At 47.9% G+C, this 18,019-nt stretch overlaps 1 protein-coding gene across 3 annotated transcripts in view; it reads right to left on the minus strand.

Moving 5' to 3' along the window:
* Positions 1-18,019, minus strand: part of LOC147451206 (uncharacterized) — a 121,455-nt gene that overhangs the window by 39,940 nt on the left and 63,496 nt on the right. For all 3 annotated transcript variants that reach the window (XM_086520168.1, XM_086520167.1, XM_086520166.1), the window contains exons 5-6: positions 2,760-3,035; positions 2,560-2,625 (exon numbers count right to left, since the gene is read on the minus strand). In XM_086520168.1, coding sequence (XP_086376294.1) covers positions 2,560-2,625; positions 2,760-3,035 — 342 coding nt within the window. The remainder of the gene's footprint in view (positions 1-2,559; positions 2,626-2,759; positions 3,036-18,019) is intronic.

Genomic DNA, 18,019 nt, shown 5'->3' on the forward strand with positions numbered 1-18,019 from the left:
CTGTGAGAGTAAATACAAGAATACTAAATTGTGTCCAAGCTGACAAAACTTGTCAAAGTGGAGTAAAACTACAAATACGCATAAAACATGGCGAGAAACTGGGAAAAATCCAGCAAAGTTTTCCCTTGAAACCAAGTAAAAACTCAAAAGTCTCACCAAAACCGCATAAAGCAAGAGCAGACACTCATTGTCTCAGTAAATAAATCCACATGTGGCATACATAACCTGTCAAAACCCTGGAAAACTAGCTCACTCTTGAATGAGTGGCTCTATGGACTCCTGAATCTGTCCAAAAAAACACTTGTAAGCTTGTGAATATGCTACTTGCGAGTTGGCACTAGCTCACACTGTATCCGCATTTGCATACATAGTATAATCGCACAAAACCATGCTTAAAAAACTCTCTGAAATGACCCACATAGTCATAATGAGCACAACACCTAAGCCGCATAATCCACACTGTAAAAGCGCAAACTCACTTGTGTTGTCAATGCAAAAGACTCCACCTCCGAGCAAGTGTGTGCTCGGGAAACTACGTCTCTCAAGAGACCGCTTCGACGGTGTGTAAACCCCTCCGTGCTTCGTTGCCCAAATCTACCAAAAATCCTCAAACCACAAGCTATGCACAAGCTAAAATTGCATCTTCAACTCAGAATTTATGCACCCAGCTTCGAGCACCTACCGTGCTTCCAAAAGTGCATCAAACGCCCACACAAATGCGAAAAAAAAAAAATCTGAAATATTCTGCATACAGTCAGTCTGAGTTGAATATTAGTAAATTGGTGAGGAATTTGCAAAAAGTTTCTTCTACGAAGTTGTAAACCACGTTGAAACGCAGTACACAAAGGGCAGAATTTTCAGATTTGCATTCTACAAGGAGAAAAACGAATCTGAAATCAGTGTTGCTGCACACACAGTTTTTAGGACAGCACCTTCACCTACACACTATCTTCTACACTGTCTTCTGATCTTCCACAAGAGCATACATCACTCTCAACTGAGCTCACAAGCTCCCATTGTGTTCCTGCAAAGCTTCCAAGCTTTCTTGATCTCTCAAAGCCGCCATGCTCCTCACGATCGCCATGCGCTCTGTTACAAGTTGCACTACACGTATGCGGTGTGGGGGAGAGAGAGAGAGAGAGAGAGAGAGAGAGAGAGAGAGAGAGAGAGAGAGAGAGAGAACACACGATGCGAGGTGGAGCAGAGTGGCAAGAAGCAACACTCACTCCTTATTCTTCCATGTATAAAGAATAAGTGAGTAAGTTAGTAGAGTCAGTGGGCGGCTGGGCACCATACGTCCGACCTCGGGCAAAGGCAAGACGCCTTTACCCCAACATGGGTGAGCTCTGACAAGGGTCTATGGGGGTTCTCCCTTCCTAGAAGACTATACAACTCTGCTATATACACTCCATCTATCTCTCTGCAAAAATGGTATCTCGGATAGTGCTGTGTTGCATAATGAAAGCCACCAATAGTGTAAGTAAAATCTACTGCAAAAGATATATGAGCATGATCTACAGAGACTCTAACAAGTTTGGGTGAGACTGACTAGACCTGAATGTAAGAATAACCACAGTGGTGACGCTTTGGCTCATTGATAAGTCCTAAATGCCATATATGATATTGGGCTAATTCTTGCTCAACCACAATACGCATGAACTACTAATCATGAAGCCCGATTAGGCCTAAACAAGCATGTAGATCTACAACGCTGGTAAGTCCTGAATGCGTGGTATCAGTGATGTGGGAGCAAAACATAATCCAATGGGCCAACCCAATGGCTCTCTATCAAGTGTTGTAGGGGTGAGTGGTGTTCACTGGTCACCATGGCTGGGACATCCATCATAGGCAACTTATAGTCTCAAAGGAGATATTTTGCTTATAGATCTCTGCCATTGTATACGAGGTCGCTAACATCAGTGGACTTCAATTAAATTGAGTCTAGCTGCGTCGAGTCTTAATTTGTGCACCGCACTAGCACAGACACTAGCATACCTCCACACACTACTGAGCCTCTGCACCCCCTTAGTATCCTACTCGTCCTTGGTCAGGAGCTGTGAGTGCTGCCTACCACTGAGAGTATAATGGTTCAGCAGGCATTAAGTCTGCAATTGTTCACACTTCAGTTTATGCTATTGTCATTTCAGATCATGCTGTAATTTCAATCCACTTGTTATTTCACTACTGCTATTTTGGCTCAGTTGTCATATCAGTTGTCTCATGTTTGATACATCTGAGTGGGTTTCATGCATGCTGCATTGAGAGAGACCCACCACAACACACTTCTTTTTTACACTTCCCCCAAGAGAACGCTAGCATTGTAGACCACTGAATTTTGGTAGTACAACTACCCCTTCAAGGATTTGTATGTGTAGAAGAACACACTAAATGGTCATTTTAGGTCCACAATTGCTTCTAGGCCGCTTGATACCCATTCAAGCAGTTGTGGTTACAAAATTTCTTCACACAAAAAGAACACAATGTACATAAAAGAGAAAACAGCTTCAAAAAGGACTTTTTCACTGCAGTAAAATTTTCATCAAACATAAATTTTCGTACTTGTGGCAAATACTGAAAGAAGCAAGGTTGCATCCAGCATCCCGTCTTGATTGGCAATACTTATACCTGTTAACCATTCCATCTGTGATTGACAATATTGTGGTCATATTCTATCATGCTTTTAGGAAGAACCAAAATGTTTTTCATTACAAAGTAAAACAATTCACAAAATCAGGCAAAAAATCATCTCCAAGACAGACCTGGAAAATATTTAGATAGCAATACATAACCAGAATATGCATCCAAGACAAAAAATGTAACTCCTTTGGCTGCAAGATATGAGACAGCTGCTTTTGTAACCATCTTCATGCCAACGCTTACTTGTGCTACAAAAATCTCTTTCTTAGCACAATCTATATATGGGCAGCTGTGTATGATTGATGTTTCTGCCCAACTACCCAGGTATTTTTTGACTCTTCGTCCACTTGAAGAGATAACATAAAGAAATCCGTCTAGAGAACCCAAAACTACTTGACCTGGGAAAGAGAAACAGGGAGACAAATGAGTTCCTTTAGCATACCGCCCTTAAGAAAGAATTATACTCTAGAAAAGCACATCTCATATTCGAGAGCAATGTATAAACACACGAAAATACAATCATACAAGGGGTCAATGTGTCATGGAAGAGCTTTGTCAGACAAATAAAAGAGCAAGATAAAATAAGCCAGAATGTTAAGGAGAAAACTTCACTTATGAACTTTTGCAGATTCTTGATGACATAACACACTAGCATTAGCTAATGTTAGATTTAGTGCTTTAAGAGCAAGAAGCTTAAGAGCACTCAACACAAAACCACTAGCAGTTAGTGTGCAAGTAAAAAGATAAGGAAGCCCTAGAATGATGAGCGTATATCCAATTCACAGGGAAAAACTACGAGGCAAAAGGGAACCCTGGCTAACAAGTGTGTCCTGCATTGCCCATATGCCAACATGATCTCCTACTAAGAATCTCTCCTTGACGCGATGATGATGCATCTAAACGTGCTTAGTGCAAGCATAGAACACAAGGTTTCTTGGAACTTCCAAGTGGTCTTTACTGTTGGTGAGGATAGTGGTAGCAGGTTGATCTCCAGCACCCAAATGAGAAACAAGGAGTCTAAGAAAATACACTCAACTGCACCTATGCAAGCTGCCCTATACTTAGCATCACTAATAGAAGTGGCATATTGGGCTAATTCTTGCTCAACCACGATACGCATGAACTACTAAGCATGAAGCCCAATTAAAATTAAAAAAGCATGTAGATCTAGCAATAATGATCCCACCTTGGGATAAAAGAACCCAAAGCACCTAATGCCACCTAAGCAAAGAAAGATCCGTGCAACAGTGTGCCAACGCTCAAGTCCCTGACTAAGCTTTAAACATTTTTCCATAGGAGTAGCAAGGTGCTTGCAGTCCTCAAGGCTGAATCTTACAGCAATGTCTAAATATACACAAAGAAACTCCATTATTGCAATGCTTAAACTATGTCCCAACAATATGGTGCAGTAGACCCAAATTTATGCAGACTTACATTAAAAATGTGTCTCAATTGTATGTATCCACATATAAAATAACGATAAAAAATATATCATCCTCCCATTTGATAAATGATGTACTTTCAAGCGTGTCATGAAAACCATGTGGAGTGAAGCACCCAATCTCTCACGTCAAGCATATAGCACTTCCTTTAAACCTAAAAAGCTCTCTTTAACCTACACACTTTGTTTTCTTGTCCTTTGCTATGTTAAATCAGTACCTCAATTTTAGAAATTCAATATTTATGTTCAATAGCTGAACATTCCAATCATTGTGCAATGTCAATGTACAAATGCTACAAACGATCGCCATACAAGGAATGGGCACAACTCTCCCCAAAATCATTCTCCTTCTCTTGCCATAAACTTTTCCAGTAAGTTTAGTCCCCACTACTAGTCGAATTAGGTCCAAAAACAGACCTCAACTTGTAAACCAGGAACCCACTTAGTACCTACTACCAATTGCATCATGTGGACACGCATGCGCGCACACACATTGCATTACACACATGCACTTTTCTCAATTTGAAATGCCTCATTAAATGAAATATCTTTTTCCTCATCACACATACATGATTAGACAACTTTTTACAGATCTATTTTAGTGTCGTGGGAAACTCTGTTAGAGGTGCAATTTTCATAGCTACTATATAGTAGTGTGGAATATTGTATTGGGTGTACGTATGCACCGTCATCTGCATTTTTTTGAGCTCATTGGCTTTGGCCTTGAGTTGATTCGGAGTCAATTCTTTGGCAATCCAGAATTTTTTTCCCTTGAGAAGATGAGACTAGCGAAGTAACTTCCACCGCTCTTCCTTGTCCTTGAAAGTGAGGATACAATGCTCGGGTGGTACCTTTCTATGTTTTTCATTGATCCAAGAGACGGTCTCTGGCTTGATATATACTCGTTGGAGAATATTGTTGAGCTTGGAATTGCTTCTTCAAGAGTGTCCTCATCTGTGCACCATGGTGAGTGGAGCCCCCCAATCCTCACCTTGAGGCCCAAGGATTCTTGTAGCCGATTCTCTTGTAGTGCTGACAGAGAGAGAGAGAGAGAGAGAGAGAGAGAGAGAGAGAGAGAGAGAGAGAGAAATGAAAATGAAATGAAATGTTATATTAACCTCTTCAAAAGGCCAAAGTGACCTATGAGACCAGAAAATTACAATGTGGTGGATCTCATACAAAGTCAGAGTAACAAGATGACAAAATGACAAAATAAAATATTATGGAATCCTAGACTGTTGGGTGTGGACTAAGCAGCTAAAACAGCTAGCTGGGATAGGTAGATCATAGCAGATCCAGCATCGCTAGCGGATCTCATCAATCTCCTCCAGGGTCAGTAGTCTGACCGGGCGTTGTGCATGTCGAGCCAAAGTGACCTAGATCCTCCGATGCAGCCTCTGTCGATGTTGTGTAGTCCTCTGCAATCGTGGGCATCTGGATCTCCCACCTCAGTCACTCGTTCGATCAGTATGCCTCTCGTGTAAAGAGACGAGCTCTGCTGTGGTAGTAACTCCTCCGGGTGTCCAGTGGCAGCTCTCAAGAAGTCTATGATCTGTCTCTGAGACTGGCTAATCTTTCCTCTCATTGGGCTCTCTCTGTGTCTACGCAACTCGAGCAAAAACAAACCCAGGCATCTCTGATCCTCGTACCGCATGACTCTAGAGAATGGTCCAAAGCCCCCTCTGAACAAGCAATGGAAGCGGCCTCGTATCTCGTAGTAGACGGGGCAGTGGCATGTGCAACTCTCTCTCAGGCTCGATGTCACACCTGGGGCATCTCCTGGCCTCTGCTGGTACTCCGCTGAATCTCCCAGTCTTGATCCGTAGCTGGTGTGAAGATGTGCGTATCTGGCCAATAGCACATCGCACCCCATGAGACAGGTGAGTGTCCATGTATCTAGGCCTCGTCACAAAACCATCCTCCGTAAGCTGGAGGAGATGCTCTTTGTAGAAAGCCATCTTCGTGCCTAGCTCTTGTACTGGCTGTATCCATGTCCTCTTGGTGTCTAGCTGGGTCAAGTCCTGACGAATGAGCCTGGTGATCTCCGACTATGTAAGAGTCAGAGAGGGCGCATCCAGTGAGTACTGGAAAGGAGGCAATCTGTCTATGATCAAACCCATGCGCCTGAAACCATGACGTCATCTCCCCATACCAGCATGTTGTATCTCCCTGCGCGGCTAACACTCGAGAGGACTCAAGTGCAAGGCGCGCATATCTGTCTCTGGGGAGTTCCCACATACGGTGTATGAAGGAGACCGATCTTGTGAGCGCCTCAACCACCAGTGGGGAGGCAACTAGCTCTGCTCGTATAATAGCACGTGGTACTGAAGTCTTGGCCCTAATGAGCCGCGAGATCATAGAGACCAGAAGCTTCTCCATGTCCCCCCCCCCCATCCATCACTTCGGCCTGTCCTCCCGTGATGGTCCAGTGAAGGTCCCCAAATCTCAGCTCCATAGAGCAATACAGAAGCCACCAAAGTGTCAAAGAGCCAGAGCTTCGTCCGAGGCTCTTGAAACTGGACCTGTGAACACATCCTTTCCAATTTACCCAATGCTACATGGTCTCTAGTCAATCGAGTCTCTGCTGCCCTCCTCAGTGAAAATGCTGGCCCACTGAAAACCACTCCAAGGTAAGTGTAAGCATCTGTATAGTCCACCTTCTCCTGTCCGTATGTGAAAGCGGGCGTTGACCTCCTCATCCACTATGGGGTGGTATTAAATACCATGACCTTGGTTTTCCCAAGGTTGACGGACAAACCACTTTCTTGGGCAAACCTATGCAAAGCATCCAGGTGACGTTGCATCCCCTCCGGAGAGTCAGAGATCAAAACAATATCATCAGCATATAACAGTAGTGGAATCCATGTCCCCGCCAGCTATGCACCTCTATCACCATCTCTCTCAATGTAGTCAGAAACCTCATCTACATACATACCAAATAGAGTAGGAGAGAGCGGGCAGCCCTACTTCACCCGAACAGTGGAGTAAACCGGTGTGGATAGACCCTCAGGAGTGCGCACATGCCCCACTACTGACCTGTATAATGCCATGACCTCCCAAATGAGTTCTGTGGGCAGAGTTACCAGGAACGGGAAACCGGAACGGGAACAGGGAACGGGAACGCGGAACAAAATGCCATTCCCTGTTACGGGTACTCACGTTTGAAACACGGAATGGGAACTTGGAATGGGAACTGGGAACGGAGACCTAAAAACGGCCATTCCCTGTTACTATGTCTGTGGGTACTCCCATCTGCTGTAATCTGCAAATCAATCTCGCTGTTGGCACTGTGTCAAATGCTTTACGGAAATCCACAAAGCTGCAATAGATCCGTCTCCCATGCGATCTACCCTCCTCAATGATGGCTCTGAGTGTCAAGATATGGTCAAGAGTAGAAAAACCCCTCCTGAAACCTGCCTGCCCGGCTGCGCGCATCCCCTCCCTCTCTGCCCATCTACTCAGCTTCTGCTCAAGAATAGATGCGTACAACTGTGCCAGTGTGTGTCCAATCATGATGGTGCGATAGTTCCCAAGCTCCATAGGTCTCCCGACTTGAAGATAGGTACAATAGTAGATAGGCTCCACGTATTAGGCAAGCCCTCACACATGGCACGGTTAAACATAACTGATAGAAGTTCTGCTAGTAAATCTCTGGCATGCATGAAATGCTCAGCCACTAAGCCATCATGATCATATGCTCTCCCAGTCTTCATCCTGTCAATGGCCTTCCTCACCATCTCAGCGGTGAAAAAAAACACATGTGTGCGGGCATGGATCGGGGGGGTCGGGAAGGGGGGGCTGCTCACGAACTGTGTACAAAGATGATGCATACTGGCCCCAAGCCTCTGTAGAAGTGATGGCAGGGGAGGAGGAGTGTTCATGAAAGAGCCTCCACGCCTCACGTGAGTCCTGACTCAAGAATAACTGGTAATAGATCCTGCTCTAGGCGAGCTAGGAATGCGCTCTTCTTCCGCCGCACTAGGCGTCAGAAGTCAATCTATGAGACTGCCTATGAGTGATGTTCCCCAAAAGCACCTCCCTCTGAAGTCTAGTTCTAGTGTCTCGACATTCCTCATCATACCAACTGTTCTGGGGCATGCTCTCTGAACGCCGTCTCTGCTCAGGCTGGGTATGTGGGTATGCCTCTACTGCTGCATCATGTAGTGTCTCTGTCAGTATAGTAGTAAGCTCCTCCAGAGGTCGCCCTAGTTCCTCTGTGCACAGGAGTGTATAGATCCCATCTATGTATACAGAGTCCGTCTCCCGCGTGAAGGTGTAGCGAGTAGGGGGTGCTGCCCGTAGCCTGTGTGCTACACTAAATTGAAAAGAAATGGTCAGCGATATAAGAGCATGATCTACTGCCACACCAACAGGTCTAGGTCCAACCATGAGGTCCTGAATACTAGAGATGAGGCTTGGTTGTGCCATGACATAGTCCACTGTGTTGGCTCCATGTTTGTGTGGGAAGCATGTGAAATCTCCCGAAGCAGGAAACCTCTGTAGGCCATTCAAGATGGCCAGTCCATTTGCGGTGCCCATATCTATCAGGTTGTAGCGCGGATAATGTGTCATGCTCTCTACAGTGTGGGTGTCCCCCAGTGCAATGTGCGTGACAATCTCACTCAACAAACAGAAACTCTCTCAACAGAATGAAATACAAGAAACAATGGATAATAACAGAGACACAGCAGTAGACCAGAACATGTGGACTCGACTAACTCAAAGAACCTTGTACAGACTCTGGAGTGGCAGCACACTCAGCTCCAGCCCAGGACTCACAGATACAAGATGGGGTGTCGAGGCTCAAATGTGCATGGATGGTGTAGCAGTGCTCTGTGTAAGACTCTCTAAACGACTACGTGCAAGATAAGCCCCAACTCCCCCAAAACGACTACTGATATGTACAACCATAAGAGCCACCACCGGCCCATAAATGTCCAGCCAGCTAAGTCTATCTCCAAACTGAGTGGTGGTGGTGACCTGGCCACGACGTCCACTAGACCACCATAGGTACCCTGCCACGTGTCACTCCCAGCCAAAGGGTCCGTCCAGTGTGAACCAGACCAACTGTAGCTAGCTGTCCAACTGCCTGTCCTGTGCCTGTCCTGTGAAGTGACACTGTAGCAGGCTACAGGTTGCCCGCCACAAGACTGGTCACCGTCTCGGTGAGCCAAAACTGAATGAAACTGCAAAAGTAACTATATGTACCATGAAAGATGAGGTAAGAGCACAGTCCTGTCACCCAAGGGAAAGGGTAGTCCCCACTGCTGCTCCAGAAGCTTCCGGATCGGGAGGAGCCATCAGATCAATAGTGTAACCATGCGGTTGCTGTCCTGTGCTTTGCATACCTTGATTTCCTGTGGTTGTAGCAGCCATCTGCTGCACAGCGGATGGGAGTACCTGCCCTGAAGTGAACTCCGGACGCCTAGTAACGCAACCATGGCAGTGTGCACCAGCAACACCGTCACAGCAAGGAACACTCTAGCTCTGCATGTGTGGCATTTGGATCTGAGACTCTTGCTGAGTGAAGTACTGGACCTGGGGCTGTGGGTAGTGTCCCATGAACTGCTGAGAGGGCTGAGAGGGACCTGCTGGCGTTGCAAAGGTAGCTGGACTCTGGACCTGTATCCCTGGCCTAGTCCATCCATATCCCACAGTAGCCTGGGTAGGCCTGTTATCATACATAAGCATTTCTTGAAATCCTTGCACCTGTGCTTTGAGGTCATCAATAATTCTCGACTTTATCTTCAATGCCTGTTGTAGTGCAAAAATCGTTGCATCTCGATCTGCGATGGCACTCTCGGCAACTCGCAGGGATCCCTCCATAGCTACGTATGTGGCGGAGCGATGCTGGTGGGTTGCAGCTAGCTGCTCCACGCCTAGCTCGATGGTGGCAATAGCAGCTCTGGAGTCCTGAAGCAACTTCTCTGAAAGCTGATACAGAGAAGTGGAGTCGGTCCTACCTGAAGATCCCTCAGATGGATGTGATGCTGGAGGGCGCACATGTGGCACTGCCGGCGAGCTAAAAGTAGGTGCAGATGGTGGCACAACCGGCGAGCTAGAAGTAGGGACACTCGGTGTAGAAGGTGCCTCAGAGATTGTTGTTGTAGGTGCAGCGAGTGATATGTTGACCGGTGTATGAGTGAAGATGGGAGAAGAAGGAAGAGGATCCTGTAAGGGTGAAGTGACCATCCTGTCCAGAGGAGCGGCAGTAGACACTGGTGTCGACACAGCAGAACCAGGTGTAGCAGTAGACGTATGACGCTGAAGATGTACCCTAGTCTGCTGTCTCTCAGAAACTGGCAAGGAGAGAAGAGACTTCACTGTATCCTTCATCACTTTCGCCTTGATCTTCTTTTTCTTGGTGACTGTGGGGTCTACTTGCATGCTCACGGGTTTCCTTTTCCCTTTCGAGGTTCCCAGTTCCTCATCCACTTCATTTATGTTAATAGGTATGTTTATGATCCATGCCAAGAGAGGCGCCGCAAAACATCTAAAAGTTAACTGCACAGACTGCACTTGGGCCCGAAATCTTTTAGCCCTAGACTGCAGAGAGCTGAAGAGAATTTGGTGGAATCCACATGGGATAGTGTGGATTAAACAGTATAGCCCGTCGCAGTGGGAGAATGTAGTGAGAATATTTTTTTGTACCTTGTCTTCTTTGGCATCCCGAGCCAGAAAGTAATACCTGAAGATTGCGAGAAGCCGTCTGTTTCGCTCATAATTTGGGTGATCCGAGCTCAATAGCTCTTTACATGCTTGAATTGTCGCGTCCTTGGACAACAAAGAGAAAGTGCGAGTAGTAGACTTCACAGCTGGAAAGTTGGTCATACCCATGGCATGGCCAAGCCTTGTAGCTGTTAGCTTGTGGCCCCGGACCTTTGGAAAGTTTTTCAGCAGTTGATGTATCAGTTCTGCTGGAATAGTATCAGGTAAATTTGCATCAGCCAATTCTGTGAGGCCCAGAGTCCGTAGCTGAGCAGTCGACAGCACCTCGCTGAGAGATGGTCGAGGTTGCTGCATATGAAAATGTAATGAAAATGCTGTGCGATTTTTTGAAGAAGCAGGCCTCTTGATTTCATGAGTGATAATTTGTTGCTTTTCTTTTTTCTGAGCCACCTTTGAGTGTTCCTCTTGATCACTGGATGCACCTGACTCGGAATTGACATCGGAATCATCAGATGCTACTGAGTCTGCTTTGTAGCTCTCATCACTTGGGTCACTGGAGGTAAAGTTCTCTATGTCATGGCTGCTGCTACTTGCAGATACTTCATCTGCTTCGCTCTCTGATGCAACCAGAGCTTTCCTCCTCTTCAACTCTACCTTTTTCTTGCTACTTCCTTCTTGCTGTTTCTCCTGTTGCTTGCTACCCCCTGCCATGTTGAGGTCGGATGACAAACCGAGCCTCTGAGTAGTCAAGTGATGGAAAAGCACTCAGATATAGGCCAGGTTGGAAGAAAAGGCCAGGTTGGATTTTCTTCTGCAAAACGATTTAGGCTGGCAATGGAAAAGCACGTGATGCTTTAGTTTTGCTGCAAAACACAATTTAGGGCAGCAAATTCGAACCAGTAGGGCGAACCAGTAGGGCAAGTAGAGGGCAGGGCGAGAGGGGTGCTGAGAGAGAGTAGGGGCGAGAGTGGGAGGTTAGGGCGAGAGGGGACGGTTAGGGGCGAGGGTTGCTGTGAGAGGGTAGGCGAGAGGGTGTGGGAGAGGGTAGGGGCGAGAGGGGAGGATAGGGGCGAGAGGGGGTGCGGGAGAGGGTAGGGGCGAGAGGGGAGGGTAGGGGCGAGAGGGGAGGATAGGGGCGAGAGGGGGTGCGGGAGAGGGTAGGGGCGAGAGGGGAGGATAGGGGCGAGATAATAGGGTAGGGGCGAGAGGGGGTGCGGGAGAGGGTAGGGGCGAGAGGGGAGGATAGGGGCGAGAGGGGGTGTGGGAGAGGGTAGTGGGCGAGAGAGGAGGGTAGGGGAGGATAGGGTCGAGAGTTTAGGGTAGGGGGCGAGAGGGGGTGAGGAAGAGGGTAGGGGGCGAGAGGGGAGGATAGGGGCAAGAGGGGTTGTGGGAGAGGGTAGGGCCGAGAGGGGAGGATAGTGGCGAGAGTATAGGGTAGGGGCGAGAGGGGATGTGGGAGAGGGTAGGGGGCGAGAGTATAGGGTAGGGCGAGAGGGGGTGTGGGAGAGGGTAGGGCCGATGATCGCACTCGGTACTCGGTACAAAGTGATAGCAGAAGCAAAGAGAAGGTACAAAGTGCTAATTTTTTAGCAGCTACAATTTTCGAGCAGATAAAAGGGAGGGTAATTTTGACTCATTGGGAGATTAAGGTTCCTGCAGTAAAGCCTATATTCTTCCCATAGACAGTATGGCATTGGGAGTCCCATCAAGCCAAGTCCTTGATTACACCTTGCTCATTATCCCAATTGCCATCTAAGCAGAGTCCCCACTAGTCCCCAAGCAGATTCCAGTTGTCAGACTAAACAAAGTCACGCAAGAAGCTTGACTGAAAGCAGTTTGGAAGGATCTTAATACTTAACTGCAAATAACACTGAGGATAGAAACCATTAGAGGAATTAGAAGAGTGACTGATTATAGGAGTCGTCCAGTGAGGAGGAGTGACTCTTGCAGAAGTTCCCGATAATACCCAATTACCAAGAGGACTTAGTGGAGAAAAGATATCTTAGAGGAAAGGCGGAAACTTACAAACATAGCAAAAACTGAGACAGTAACAGAACATCTATTCTGGTGGAAAGCTAGAGGGGAGGAGAGAGATGGGCCATAGAACCTACAGATGGCGGAAAGTTGCATACCCTTTACTCAGAGGAGTAATAGCACTTGATTCTGGAGCCATTTACCAGTGGCAAAGGGACGCCTTCCAAAGTGACTAACTGGACAGCCCCCTGTGGCAAAACCTCCTGTACTCTAAAGGGCCCTTGCCAAGCTGGAACCAGCTTCTTTGCTTTTTTCAAAAACTTGGCCTGATAAAGTAGCACCAGTGCTCCTTGTGTTATTTGCGGCTTCCTGAGATGGCGATCATGCCAGGCTTTACGACGAAGCTGCTCTGCTTCTAGAGCCAGTGAAGCCAAACCTCGGCTTTCCTCCAAAATGAAAAGACGAGAGACTGCTGCCGACCCCAAATTTCCATTGGCACGAAGACTTCCCACTCGCGAGGACCCTGAGTTGAATTCGAAAGGTGCTATCGCTTCCAACCCGAACGCCAATTGAAATGGAGTGTGATTGGTTGTGGCTTTGAAAGAAGTTCAATATGCCCAAAGTGTACAGTGGATAGCTTGAGCCCAAGTTGATGGATGAAGATGACATGCTTTCCGCAGGAGTGCTATCAGAACCTTATTAGTGCTCTCTGCCTGCCCATTTGCTCTAGGGTAATAAGAACAAGATTTTCTGTGAAAAATCTTGTAGTTGGCCAGCAAGGTAGAAATTGTTTCATTCACAAAGTGACTACCCCTGTCACTGGTGATTTCCAATGGACATCCAAACCTGCACAAAATATTTTCAAAGAGAAACTTGGCTACTGTAGTGCCAGTGCAGTCCGTTGTGGCAAGTACCTCTGCCCACTTTGTTGCGTAGTCGGTAGCCACCAAGAGATACTTCCGATTGCCGGGTTGGGCAAAGGGAGTAATTGGGCCTACAAAATCTATGCCCCACCTCTCAAAGGGTTGCCATGCCATAGAGACCTGCAGAGGACGGTTTGACTGTTTGCTTGGTTTAGGGCCACAACGCTGACATACATCACATACCTTTACATAGGCGATTGCATCGCGGAAAATATAGGGCCACCACAAGCCACACTGGAGAATCTTTTGTGCAGTAATATGGCCAGGGTAATGGCCACCAGTGGGACCACTATGGGCATCCTCTAAAATATACTCGACTTCGTGAGGGGAGACACACTGCCTCAGAACACCATCTTGCCCTGATTTGTATAACTGGCCCCCAATGAGAGTGAAAGGTCTAGACTTTAGCAATAGGCGTCTCTTCTGTAGGGGAGAAGCATTCTCAGGGTAGAGGCCCCTAGAAAGCAGATGCAAAACATCGCCGTACCATTCCGGTGTGGTATCCACCTTAAAAAGACTGCTGTCCGGAAAGTCGTCAGCAACCCCTGTTGCTTCTTCACAGACCTCCAATCCAACCATGCTTTGAGTAAGAGAACCTTGAACTGGCTGAAGACTGGTCTAGACTCTACTAGACCAGACGAGTGACTAGACCAGCTGGACTAGGGACGAGGGACGAGGAGGACTAGACCAAGGTCGAGGGGTCTAGACCAGAGACGAGGCAAGTTGGACCAGGGCGAGAGGGGACCAGGCCAGCAAGGCGAGAGACTAGACCAGCTAGATTAAGCTATCAAGGGTGAAACTGGACCAGACCAACAGGCTGCACAGGCGAAGCGAAGAACCCAGCTACTCAACAGAGTGAGACTTCAGTTGAGGTCCCACCGTGATCGCCAAAATGAGAGCACCTATAGCGCGGATAATGTGTCGTGCTCTCTACAGTGTGGGTGTCCCCCAGTGCAATGTGCGTGACAATCTCACTCAACAAACAGAAACTCTCTCAACAGAATGAAATACAAGAAACAATGGATAATAACAGAGACACAGCAGTAGACCAGAACATGTGGACTCGACTAACTCAAAGGACCTTGTACAGACTCTGGAGTGGCAGCACACTCAGCTCCAGCCCAGGACTCACAGATACAAGATGGGGTGTCGAGGCTCAGATGTGCATGGATGGTGTAGCAGTGCTCTGTGTAAGACTCTCTAGACGACTACGTGCAAGATAAGCCCCAACTCCCCCAAAACGACTACTGATATGTACAACCATAAGAGCCACCAACGGCCCATAAATGTCCAGCCAACTAAGTCTATCTCCAAACTGAGTGGTGGTGGTGACCTGGCCACGACGTCCACTAGACCACCGTAGGTACCCTGCCACGTGTCACTCCCAGCCAAAGGGTCCGTCCAGTGTGAACCAGACCAACTGTAGCTAACTGTCCAACTGCCTGTCCTGTGCCTGTCCTGTGAAGTGACACTGTAGCAGGCTACACAGGTGTCGTCCATACTCAGTATATTCCGCATCGTGTGATAGTTTGGACAGGCCCGTCTCTACAACATCTAGCTCTCTCATCATCTCCTCTGAAGTATCATAAAACAATGTCTGGTGATGGGCAGTCCTAGCATTGAAGTCCCCTAGAATGATAATGTCACCATCTCTAAAGAACTACCATATGTCATCATCCAAAATAGAAAAGGGGGACTGTCCTCTGGGTGATGCATAGCCCGACGTACTCGGGGGAAAGTAGCAAATAGCAATGTAGAGATATCTGCCTATCTCTGCTTTCAATCTCACCCACATGTACGTAGCTTGCTCATCCCTACGGGCTATATGTATCAATGGCTGCAAGTCCTCTCTAAATAAGACTGCCACATACCGCGAGGCCCGTCCTCTGTTTTCTGAGCGTGTCTCCTGTCTGTAAGCTGTCTCCCATTTGTATCCACTGATATGAGGCATGGATTGTCCAGGGGCCTGGTCTGTCTCAGAGTAGAAGATTATGTCTCTTCCAATAAAGCTATCATCAAAAGCACCCACATCAAGACGCATGGATCCATTACAGTTCCAGGCAGCCACTTTGAGTGCGGTCCCATAAGTCTCGCACCGTCATGTGGAGCGTCGCTCCAGTATTACTACTCTTCCATCTCGGTAAAAGGCAATCTTGCCTTTTCCCCTTGCTGCTCTAATCTCCGGCATTACTTCCTGTATATGAGCGATCTGCGAGAGGGTAAGATCATCCCCGAGAAAAATGCCCATCTCTTTAAGAGTTTGCCTTTTCTTCAAGAAGGACTTTTTCGCTTCCATGGAGGGAAAACGGAGGATGAGTGCCCTTTCTTTCGAGGTTTCCCCACTACTTCCATTTTTCTTTATGTTGCCCACTCTCCAAGCTCTTGTGTGCGTCGGCTCATGAACCCCCATCAAGGCCATGAGTTCTTTTACCTCTTCGTCGACATTGCCTTTGTCTTTAAGACCGCAAATTCTCACATGTAAAGTGCGCACACGTCTTCTTAACTCCTCCTCTAGCGCCTGATTAATGATAGTGGGTGTGGACGTGGACGTTATCTCTTTGCCTTTTCCTTTCTTGGTCCATTTCTCAGCTTCATCCACCTTGTGCTGAGTTTTGGCAAGAACATCCACCCAAGAAGTCGTCATCTTTGTGTTGCTCTTCTCCCTCTTTGATGGCCCGTACTTGCTCCTTGATAGTGTTGATTTCTTCGATTACTGAGGGTCGCAATTCGCCCTCTTCCAGTGTGCTGCTTGATCGTGCTTCTACGAGATCTTTCTTGAGTGACGCAATCTCTTCGTCCTCAGTCGTCACTCGGTCTTCCAATGCGTTTATCTTGCTTTGTTGGATCAAGACGCGTCCTTCCAGCATTTTTATTGTGCCCAACACATTGCGGTTCATCTTGGTAATAGTCTCCGTCATTTCCTCTTTGCACTTTTAAATGGCATTCTCTAGGGGGTCGGCTTTATCACTCAGCTTCCTCATGCTTAATCACTGTCCGAAAAAAAGCCACTAAGCATACATATGCATCCACACTATGCATACATTGTCTCCCGCATCAAGCATTCCACTGCGGGTAAAGGTACAACCACAGCCCACTACGGGCGTCAGCCTTAAAACCAAAATAATGGGGGGCCTTGAGCCCAATGTCCTGGTCTGCTCCTGTTCTAGCACCTGTAGGAGAATCGGCCTTACGATTTTTGTGATTTTTCAGTGGGTAGTGCTTTCCGCAGGGAAAATCAAATAATTAAAGCAAAGCAGAGCAAAGCAATGCCATGCAATTTTCAATTGATTTGTGTTTTAATGCCATGGGCGAGGGCAACCTTACACCGGGCGAGGGCAAGGATAGAGGGCGAGGACGAGGAAAAAAGGAAAAAGAGGAAAACGGGGGGGGGGGGGGGGGCGAGGAGATAAGACGAGGGGCGAGGGGCGAGAGGCGAGGGCTAGGGGCGAGGGATAGGGAGGAGGGGCGAGGGTCTAGGGGTGGGGGGTGCAAGGCGAGCAGGTGCAGGCGAGGACGAGGACGAGGACGAGCAGGTGCAGGGCGAGCGGGTGCAAGCCAAGACGAGGGCGAGCAGGTGCAGGGCGAGCGGGTGCAGGCCAGGACGAGGGCGATCAGGTGCAGGGCAAGCGAGGGGCGAGGGCTAGGTGGGCGAGGTGGGTGCAGGGCGAGCGGGTGCAGGCCGGGACGAGGGCGAGTAGTAGGGCAGGCGCGAGAGAGAGAGAGAGAGAGAGAGAGAGAGAGAGAGAGAGAGAGAGAGAGAGAGAGAGAGAGAGAGAGAGAGAGAGAGAGAGAGAGAGAGAGAGGGGCTCTCTACGCTGATAACAAGCTGCTCGTACAAGTGACCAAGGGTGTTCCGGCATAGATTTGACATGCCCCAGTGGATAGACCCGAGGTACACACAACTGCGACTGCTACTGACAGTGCCAACTGCTCCTGCACATGAGACCACTGACTCAGCCTCAACATGGGCGCCCTAAGATGCTCCTCCTTACACCAGCTCAGATCTGGATAGAGATTGGCATCCCTCAAGGGTAGCCACTGTATGGCTGCGCTCTAGAGGGCAGAACATATCTCCTCTCCTAGGCCTACACCATTGAAGAGGTGCTCTGCCTTTGCCGGAGATCGCATGAGCAAGGGATGTCCTGAAGAAAAATGCAAGACTAGATCTGCTTCTCACATGCGCATGCTGTGCACTGCTCATGCCAAAAACACCAGGCTACATCCCACCAAAAACACTAAGGGAAAAGCGCCAGGCTACACCTGTGGCAAAGTGCTGTCCATAAGGGCCCCCTACTAAGTTGAACCGCATCACACGAGAGGGAACCCCAGTCCCTATATAGACCCAAGTCCACGCTGCCTGCCCCAGCCCCTTCCA

Source organism: Adiantum capillus-veneris, chromosome 9, assembly GCF_014529385.1.
Source record: "Adiantum capillus-veneris isolate H3 chromosome 9, ASM1452938v2, whole genome shotgun sequence".
NCBI classification, from domain to species: domain Eukaryota; kingdom Viridiplantae; phylum Streptophyta; class Polypodiopsida; order Polypodiales; family Pteridaceae; genus Adiantum; species Adiantum capillus-veneris.